The following is a 10,639-nucleotide window of genomic DNA, read 5'->3' on the forward strand; positions in this document are numbered from 1 at the left end:
ACGTGTTTTTAGCCAATACTACTAGCCCCGAGCTGCATAGCGGAGAGAGTGCTGGAGGAGAGAAGAGAGTATTTGCTGACATGATTTGGGCAGATTGATGTTTGCTACAGAGTTGAGTGAGTATGAATACTCTCGAGGAGGAGGCTTAATGCCAACTTATAGAGATTGTGTTTTTTTACACAGTGGATGGTAAAGAAAATTGTTCAATCAAACATAATAGTTTCACAAGATTTGTGATGTAATAATCTTTCCAATAAGCTTTGCTTTCATCTGTAAGTCACACATTGCACATACAGTCAGAATAGGACAATGACAGATTTACTTAAACACACACACACACACACACACACACACACACACACACACACACACACACACACACACACACACACACACACACACACACACACACAAATCCAATATCTTTGTGGGTTCCTCCCATCGACTTCCATTCATTAAACCTAACAATAGCTAAAGAATGCTAAAATGTGCCCACCAAAACAATCCCTAACTTTAACCTGTCAGTGAGGGAATGTTTTTATACTTTTACTTTTACCAGTAACAACAAAACTACCAAGAAAAACGTTATTTGATTTGTGATGCCCAAAATGTGGGCCCCAAACAGTACAATTTTTCACCATTTTACTACTTTAGTGGGGACATACAGTATGGCCCCCAAAATGGTTGTTAGGTGTGTGTGCACACACAAATACAAATACAAGTACAAAGCCTTTTATTGTCGTTATACCAGTACAAAGTATGAGATTCACTCACACACACACACACACACACACACACACACACACACACACACACACACACACACACACACACACACACACACACACACACAATTCTATGCTGTTCTCCCTTTAATGTGTTTACTATGAATCAGTGACTGAGTCATATCAGAGAGAGAGAGAGAGAGAGAGAGAGAGAGAGAGAGAGAGAGAGAGAGAGAGAGAGAGAAGGCGTGACCCTGTCTGTCTGGATGTGGTGGCCCAGTGGAACTAAAGGGATGATCCTCTCTCTCATTTCACCTCAGTTGCACATAAACCCAATCCGTACATTCTGCAGTGATACTTCAACACTCAGCGAGCTGATTTTTACACTCTCTGTGTCGATCCCAGTCTTTATTCAGTGCTGAATTCACACTGCAACTTTGTGAGTGCTGGGAAGATGCAGCCTGGGGCCACAGTGACGTCACTGGATCTGCTACCATCCACCACCACCGGCAATCATGCGCTAATGGATGGTGGCCGAGGAGTTCAGTCATGCAGAAGAAAGCCCCAGTGGATTTCATCTCCACAGTAGCTCAGATATGCTATATGGCGTTTCAGAGATTAAAGTCTTAATCGTATCCTTCATAATTTGGAGGATGGTCACAAAATATGCTTTGGATATGACATAGGCTTGTTATGATAGGCCTATTTGCTTTTGTTTGTTTGTATTATCTTTGTTTTATTTAATGCGTCCTAATCATAAAATGTATCATAGTAAGATGTGGGGCATCCATCGCCTACAGAGGTATTGGGGGCTATTTGCGCGCACGCACACACACAGACACACGCACGCACGCACGCGCGCACACGTACATACAGTAGACACGCATGCAAACATATACATTGATTGCTAAACTGATATGTATGAACACACCAACTGCCTTGAAAGATTTTGCCCTTCAGATGTGTGTCTAAATGTAGTGCAAGCCTCGCAATACTCATTTAGGCTATTTCGAATATGTATGGCATGGATTTTCTTCGTAAGTGTGGCACCTGCTTTTTAGGGAGATCTATTGTGTCCAGTCAGTCGCACACAGCGAGCGAGGAGGGTTGACGTCTCAGAGCTGTAACTCAAACGCGATTGGTCCTCTGCCTAAAATTGAATCCTTGCCAATTTGTAAACAAGATTCGAGCGGCGCGGACATTCACGCACTGCTGACAACCACGCGAGGGTTTCACCTGCCCCAGCAAGAGCCATATGAGCGGTTGGCACGAGGCGCTCGTTGACTGTATATCTACATTTTTTTGGAGTTCTTTGCGTCGTCAATGCGCACCGGAGACACTGTAAAAAAAAAAAAAAAAAAAAAAAGGAGCAAGGCAACACGAAATGGACCTCAATCAAAATGTCAAATACAAAATTGTGGTGGTCGGGGACAGTCAGTGTGGAAAAACCTCATTGCTTCACATCTTTGCAAAAGACAGTTTTCCAGAGGTAAGCTACCGCTTTAAAATCTTTGACCTTCACGGAATGTTGGACTTGGAATGCTGCATGCAGTGGTTTCGGATTATAGCCTACATCTTGGAGTAACCTAATGAAACTCTTTTAAACTTATCCCATAGTCTATAACTATAGCCAACTATAAATGGTACGTGTGTGGATATTGCTGTGCGTTATAACTGTGCATTGGTTCATCATTAATTGTATAGCCTAATAAATAAAGCCTACCCTAAAGACGCCGCATTGAGTCAATGTATTGGGACGAATATAAATTCACGTGTTCACGTTTGTTTTCACGTCCAGAGCTACGTGCCAACAGTGTTTGAGAACTACACTGCCAGCTTTGACATCGACGGAAAGCGAATTGAACTTAGTTTGTGGGACACCTCAGGTAGGTTCACTGTCTCTGTTGCGCATAGTTGAAATGTAAAAGCCATGTGTGTAGCAGGTCTTTGATGGACCACATCGGTGGCTGAAACATTTGCTAACTGAATTGGTCGGTGTGGAAAACAATTTCTTAGCATGCAGACTGTCTTTTGAAGCTTGTGATGTAGGATAGGTATGTTGTAGCCTATGTCACCCCTGTCGACATTGTATTGAAACAATGCCAGGATTTCAGAAACCAGAATTGCGTAAATGGATTCGGAACAACACTGCAGATTCATCAGTTATTTCAAATGATGTAAAGGCTAGGATATGCCTAGGGTTAGGGTAGTTATTGGTGTGTGTGTGTGTGTGTGTGTGTGTGTGTGTGTGTGTGTGTGTGTGTGTGTGTGTTTATTTTATTTATTTATTTTTAATCTAATTTGTGTTTCAGTGAGAGGAGATGGAATTTAGACTGAACATCTTGTTCCCCCCCACAGTAGCCTACCTTGTACTATACTCACACTATTCCATTATTGGTGACATAGGCCAAGGTCTACTAATTACAGTAGTCAAAGGAATGCCTTTTTAAAAATACCCTTTAAAATAATCAGGTGTATAAAACGTGGTGGTATAGGCTAGTAGGTCTGCTGGAGCTAAAGTGCCGTACTCCTCACAGGCTGTGGCCTTTCATGTGGTCAGCTGCGCATCCACTTAGCCGCACAGCTCAGCGGTTAATTGGGCACAGCATCATCCGCTAAATGTGTATCGCCACGGGCCCCCTCTGGCCCCCATTAGCTTTAATAATTTAAAGTGATGCAGGTGGTGCAGCCGGAACACTCACTCAGCCAAACACCTTTCACTGATTTGAGTCAATGAGCTTTTAGGCAAAAATGTGCCCCTCCTCAAAGTCATCTGGGATAGATAGATAGATAGATAGATAGATAGATAGATAGATAGATAGATAGATAGATAGATAGATAGATAGATAGATAGAGAGAGAGAAATAATGAACAGGCCAAATCATCATCCTTCTCATTAAAATCATAACAAAGCTCTTTTTTTTATTGTGGTTCATTCACAAAAATCACTTAGGCTACTAAATCTGAAGCACTCACAGAGTGCAAACCTCCCCCAAGGCCATGGGGTAACTGATGCCATAACATCTACACGCTGTCGAATCCTATGCCTGCAATATAATATAGCTTACAATCGGAATACGATCGTTTCATAGAACATTTGACTATGTTACACCATATTTTTTTCCAAGCCTTTCTGCCTTCTTTTAGTTCCCGCCCTATCCCGCAATGGTGAAAAGTCTTTTTTGAAAATTCCTGGATCCGGATTGTGATCCGGATCACCACCAACATGTAATCACTTGTTCCTTTTGTCATTTCCAACAACTCCAAAATGTCATCAAATCCGTTCATAACTTTTTGAGTTATTCTGCTGACAAACAGACAGACAGACAGACAGACAGACAAACAAACCAAGACGACTGAAAACATAACCTCCTTGGCGGAGGTAACTATGGCTTCTTATTTATAGGTGTCTGTGCAGAAAATTCTCATTCACTCAGGTCACGTCCTTCCAAATGCAGCGTAGTTCAGTTGGGGTTATGCTAAGTTATCACACTAATATGGCAGTCATGCATGCCGCTACGACTTAAGCCTCTTAAAATGATTTTTAGATATCTGCGTTTCGTTTCCCCCCTCACCTTACCTCAACTCTGCTGGGATGAGTAAGCAGTGGAGTTCATTTGTGGGGCCGAAGCTCAGACACAAAATGATTAGTCAGTCACTAGCATGATTCATTCATGAACAAGTCAAGGGAGCAGATGTTTCCAAAAACAGGCTGTCATACCAGTGAACCTGTATCACAGTCAGCTGATTCTGATCTGGTTGGATCAAATTTGTGGCAGCAGATTTTACTTTTTATTTCCAGTAACACTTTACTTTAAAGGGTTACTGTTACAATATACACGTATATCTAAGTAAATGAAAGATGAATCACCGCACACTGGTATCTTTGCTGGTAGTTTATTTGGTGAACAACGCGTTTCGTGAACCTGATGAAGCAGTAGCGAAACGCGTTGTTCACCAAATAAACTACCAGCAAAGATACCAGTGTGCGGTGATTCATCCTTCATTTACTTGGATTACTCTTACTGCACATCACCAGCACCTGGACAAGTGGTTGTGCACAGGGACGTTACTTTGAATACACGTATATCTATTCAAGTCCAGATTAAAATGTTACACTGTGTGTACCAAAAGGCTCACTCATAATTGGTCAAACACAACACATTGTCCTCGCAATAATACCTTGTGTGTTGTGTGTAACGTGTTTTACAGGTTCGGCCTACTACGATAATGTTCGGCCCCTATCCTACCCAGATTCTGACGCGGTCCTCCTCTGTTTTGACATCAGCAAGGCAGAGACTCTGGATAGTGTCCTGAAGAAGGTGAGCATTCCAACGGCTGTAGCGCTTCCTCCTTTTACATAAACCCAGAGCCGTATAACCCATCCTTACGGAGATGTCTGGCATGAACTTCTGTTGGCCTTGTTGCTTGTGTAATGATTGTGGGTTATTTTTTTTACTTCTGAACTTTTTCTGTAAGTAATGTAGCACTATCAAGTGTGATTAATAGGCCATTTTTTTGGCGTTCTTTTAGATATACACTGTATTTTGACCTTGCTGCCTGTTGAGTGCTTTTAACTACGTATATTTTCATTTCGTTAGCGTGGTTACACGATCTACATTAAACGGCATGTATTTTATTTAGTTGATGGTATGCACTTTATATACAGCTAGGACACACGTTTGGACAATCCACTGAAGCTCACTCAAAACATAAACAGACTTCTCTCTCTCTCTCTCTCTCTCTCTCTCTCTCTCTCTCTCTCTCTCTCTCTCTAGTGGAAGCCTGAGGTGACAGAGTTTTGCCCCAACACACAGATATTTCTGGTTGGATGCAAGTCAGACCTTCGCACGGACCTGTCCACATTAGTCGAACTTTCAAATCACAAACAGATACCAGTATCATATGACCAGGTGAGTATGACTGGCTTGGAATATCTAGTTCCATGACCATTCAGAGATTGCCTAATAACACTTACAAACCCACTTACAGTATAAATGGCATTATTTATTTCATGTTGTAATTGTTAGTACAACTATTATGTATCAGTCAACATGTATTACGGTATGTACTTACTGTACACTGTACATGCCTAAACCTTCAGTCCCACTGAAATAGATAGAGTGTATTGTTTCTGAAAAAAACTGCCACCAATATGATCCAAATTGCTCACAATTTGCTGATTATAAAACGGAAACTGCACAGTAGCCTACAGTAACTGTAGACCAGCTACTCTGTGAACTGCTATTGGAAGGAGACTGTAGCATATTATTTTACGTCTACTTTTACTTTTGACATGTCTGCTAATCCTAACCCCAACCCTGAGGTACAGTGCAAATACAAGTTACAGTCATTGTTACATCATTTGTCACACTGTGATTAAACCATGTAACAGCAGGCACATTTAAACAGTGTTTACAATCAAGCACTTTCTGTGCCGTAGGCTTCAAGCACGGCCAAGCAGATCTCCGCGCCGTACCTGGAGTGCTCGGCCCTGCAGTCTGAGAACAGCGTGAGGGACATTTTCCACGTGACCACGCTGGCCTGTGTCACCAAGGGCCACAAGAAAGCCAAGCACCACCACCATCCCTCCGGCAGCGCCAAGTCCAGCTCGGCCAAGGCCACCAAGAGGAACTCTCACATGCCGGCTCAGATGCCCGGCCTGGCCGCCGTGTCTGCCTCAGAGGCGCGCAAAAACAAAACCTCAAGCTGCATCGTCATGTGAGGTACAGAACACGGGACATTTTGCGGTGTTAATGCAACTCTAAGGGAGAAGAATCAACACTAGATAAGGTCTTCTCTCTATGTGCTGAATTATAACAACAAAATGTAAGAGCCACTTCTTTCCTCCGTTCCATGTGCTTTTGATGCGACTGCTATGGGACTTCCAAGGTTAGTCAAGCTGGACCTGGTGAGAAGCGGTTATGGTGCAGTGAAGAAAGCATGGGACAACACAATCCTACTGTACTTTTACAGCATGGGACAACACAATCAGTGGTTCCTACTGTGCTTTTACAGTAGCCTGGCAAGCGAGACCATGACATGAGGCAACATTGTCTACATGTGGGGAGTTATGGACCTAAATGTGTTCATGAGAGAAAAAAAGCCTCACAACTCCGCAGAACATGGCGGTAGCCTAAGACAAATCTAAGGTGATCTTGGCACGGTTTGTGCGTCTATGGAGGAAAAAAGGGAGAAAACATCCATCCTGATTTTGTAAAACTTGAGGAAAATAGAACTCTGGCTTTATCTCAATATCTGTCTCCAGATGCTGCCTCTGGCCTTGTGATTGAAGGCTCAACTTCATCTAAGACCTTGCAATACATCAAAAGGTGACAGGACAGTAGCAGCAGAGGGCCTGCGTGTGGTGCTTCATTCCCCCATCCTCCTCCTGTGTATCTTCCAAGGGAAGAGTGGTGACACAGAGGATGTAGGAATCCACTGGAGGAGTGATATTGGGATGGAGCCTGCAGTAAGTGTGATTCAAGGACTGCAGGACACCTGAATGTGAGTCACCTCAACCTCATCGACCTGTGGGAGTAATTTCGTGTCTTAATTCCTCCACGTCTTACAGGTATTGGCATATTTATTGACCGACCGGCCGCCGAAACTAAAGCCAAGCTTGAGCAAAAAACATCAGAGACAACGGGTGGAAAGTCAAGTCCTGGCAAGAAGACCTGGCATGGACTCCGGAGGTGTTGTTATAAGTCAGTCTTCATTTACGTGTGATAGAAAATAGTGACATGCCATCACTGTGATCGAAACCTTATTTTGAACCTGTTTCTCCACTGATTTTTATTCGTTTTTTTATATGTACTGTATATATTTTTGTTTTGGGGCATTTTAGCCCCATTGAGACAGGACAGTCGAGGATGGATACAGGAAATAAATGGGAGAGAAAGATGGGGAAAGGTTGGGAAATGTTCCAGGCAGGACTCGAACCTTGGTCCCCAGGGCCATACAAGCCGTAGGCTCTCCATTTATTGCACTGCTAAAACAGTAGATTTTTAAACCACTCTTCTAGGATGCTGTACTGTACAATTTGCCTTGCAGATCCCCTGCTCTTTTGTATTCAAATATGTACAGTACCAAAGAGAATCATCACGCTTTTTGGTGACACCCAAACCGTTAACTTCAACAGTAGCTCGACATTATAGTCTGAGCTGCGGTTTTGGAACATGACTGTGGATCGCTCTAACAGAAGTTTCTGTTGAAAAGGTAAAGCCTTTTGTGACTCACCATCATGCCAGACGCTCAGACTCCAAACCTCAACTTTTAGTGCCTCAGTATGTGGGCGTGTGGACTTTATGTGTTGGCAAGTTGTTGGACTATAGTTTTCAGAGTGAGGAGTCTGCACACTTAGAATCCTTTTTGTTGTATTTAAAACACAACAAAAAGGATTCTAAGTGTGTGGACTTCTCACTCTGAAAAAATACAACAAAAAGGATTCTAAGTGTGCGGACTTCTCACTCTGAAAACTACAGTTGACCTTTGTCCTGCACCTTTTCCTGGGATGTGCATAATCCTCTCCTTCAAAGTTGTTGGACTATACCACAAGTCTGTCTGTCAGTCTGTCTGTCTGTCAAAACCAGTGAATGAACAGCTATGCAATAGGCTATGAGCCAGACTCTGATCAGCACATGGCTAATGTGTGCAAATCATTTCACCAAAGTTGTGTTCTTTCCTCTGTGCTCTGACCTCGTAGGACTACCTTGATAAAGTTAGTTTTTATATTGGGCATTTATTTAACATTTAGCATAAAAATGTGACATTGGCCATTCATTTAATTAAAAAAAAAATGTGATATTGGGCTGTCATTTAACATTTACAGTAACATGACGTGATGTACTGTATCTGGAAAAATGGTGGCACATGAGGACATTTGTCTATGATTCAGAGTGGATCTGACAACTAGTGATTTTTGATATCACATTTGAATTTTGAATATTAAATGGAAGTCCAATATAAAATGTACTTTTGTGAAAGTTGGAAATGAGGCACTAAGTCGATGGATGGAGGAAAGGACACAAGTTTGTGGAAATGATTTGCAACCAGTTTCTTACTTTTTTTCGCTGGCATTTTGTCTGTCATGTGTCTCTGCTGTAATGGTATCTTGTAGTCATCAAAATGCACTGCTGTCATATTCGGTAGAGACAACAATTACTTTTCGTATTCTGGAGTGGAAAGAAACTTTGTCGTTTGGCCCACTCCACCACACCTGTAAATGAATTTGGGTTATTTATTTAACTTAGATGTATGTACTGTACATTTGGCATGTTGTGTACTTTAATACATTTCTGCCCAGGTTATGAGTGGTTTTATGAGTGGCAAGAGTGTGTGCTGCCTTGTTTGGTGCACAACTGCATACATGAGAAAGGAGATTTTTGGTCATTTTTAGAAAAAGCAACATGACATTTTACCTACAGTACATAATAAAGGCCTCACTGATTTTGGATTCTTCTGATTATCTGTTGTCAGAATATAATATCAGGCTGCCAGGCTTTATACACTTTTAAATATTGTGTCAGAACTGTCAACGTACAACTTTTACATGAAATAGCGTCTAGTGAAATGGTCACTTGGTATATTGCGCTTAATGGTACATGAGTTTGCTAGATGTACATCAGTTCGGATGTACATCAGCTTTTGTGGAAGTCACTGATCCCTAAGAGACCCACTGTGGGGACCAGACGCCATGAGAAAAACACAGCACCCAGATCGGTTCCGTATCCAAACGTCCAAGCAACAGCGGCTGGCTATAGCTGGCTGTCTTCGAGCCACTTACTGCGCTTCACGGACCATAAAATGGAAAAACCTTCCTGTCTTTGCTTTTCACTTCGTGCTGCCAGATCTGTCACGGTGATGGACTATCGACTGGGCCTGCTTTCCGTGCTGTCTTATTCCCACCAGCCCACGCGTCTGCCCTGGTATACTTTACAGCTCATTGTAGTGTGATGCGGAGATTTGGATTGGCTGATGTGCTTTAAGTTACGACGACACTGTAGGAGTCGGACGTGTGGTTTATTGCAGCTTGCACAATATTGAATACGCTAAGGCCCGCGTCAATATCCCCAGACGAATAGCGTAAAGAAGAGGGGATTGTTCTCTTCATCTTTTCTCCTCCTCCTCTCTTTCTCTCTTTCTCTCTCTCTCTCTTTCTTTCTGTTTGTCTTTCCCTCCATCTGTATATCTATTTATATGTTTCCTTCTTTCTCTTTAAGTCTTCTCTCTGTATGTCTCCCTTTCTCCATTTTCTCTCTGTCTCTTTCTCTTTCTCTTTCTCTCTCTGTCTGTCTCTCTCTCTCTCTGTCTGTCTCTCTCTCTCTCTCTCTCTCTCTCTCTCTCTCTCTCTCACCCACACACATACATACACACACACACACTTGCACACACTCCCTGGGTGTGTCTGTCTGTGTGTAGCTGGCCCAGCCCCGCATTGTATTTCCATAAAGCATGTGAGTCCCGGTGCATGACAGCATCCCTGGTGCTCGTGCCATTATCTCCTCCTAATCCTCCTGCTCCTCCCGTGCCATATGCGACCAGCCCCTCCAGTGCCTCATCCACGCGCTGCTCTTTACCTCCTTTCCTTTCTTTCTTCGTTCCCCCCTTTCCTTCCTTCCCTCCTTCCTTCCTTCATTTCTTTCTTTCTTTCTTTCTTTCTTTCTTTCTTTCTTTCTGTCTTTATTCTTTCTTTCTTTCTTCATTCCTTCCTTGACTTTTTCTTTCGCCCCTTTCCTTCCCTCTCTTCCCTTTCTTTCTTCCTTCTTTTCCTCCCGCCTTGCCTCCTCCCTCCGTTTCTTCCATCTATCATACCCTTCTTTTCCTTCACTCTCTTCCCTCTATCGCTTTCTTCACGGCCTTCCTCCATGTTTCACGCTTTCTTTCCCTCTCCCTCCCTTTCTTCCCTTCCCCCC

At 42.8% G+C, this 10,639-nt stretch overlaps 1 protein-coding gene across 1 annotated transcript; it reads left to right on the plus strand.

Moving 5' to 3' along the window:
* The first annotated feature begins 1,922 nt into the window (after positions 1-1,922).
* LOC134461836 (rho-related GTP-binding protein RhoE-like) lies at positions 1,923-9,180 on the plus strand. The gene is made up of 5 exons (XM_063214676.1): positions 1,923-2,214; positions 2,524-2,611; positions 4,938-5,047; positions 5,504-5,638; positions 6,169-9,180. The coding sequence occupies exons 1-5, from the start codon at positions 2,110-2,112 to the stop codon at positions 6,448-6,450; spliced, it is 720 nt and encodes a 239-aa protein (XP_063070746.1). The 5' UTR covers positions 1,923-2,109; the 3' UTR covers positions 6,451-9,180.
* Positions 9,181-10,639: the final 1,459 nt, after the last annotated feature.

The sequence above is a fragment of the Engraulis encrasicolus genome, chromosome 13 (assembly GCF_034702125.1).
Source record: "Engraulis encrasicolus isolate BLACKSEA-1 chromosome 13, IST_EnEncr_1.0, whole genome shotgun sequence".
Taxonomy (NCBI): Eukaryota; Metazoa; Chordata; class Actinopteri; order Clupeiformes; family Engraulidae; genus Engraulis; species Engraulis encrasicolus.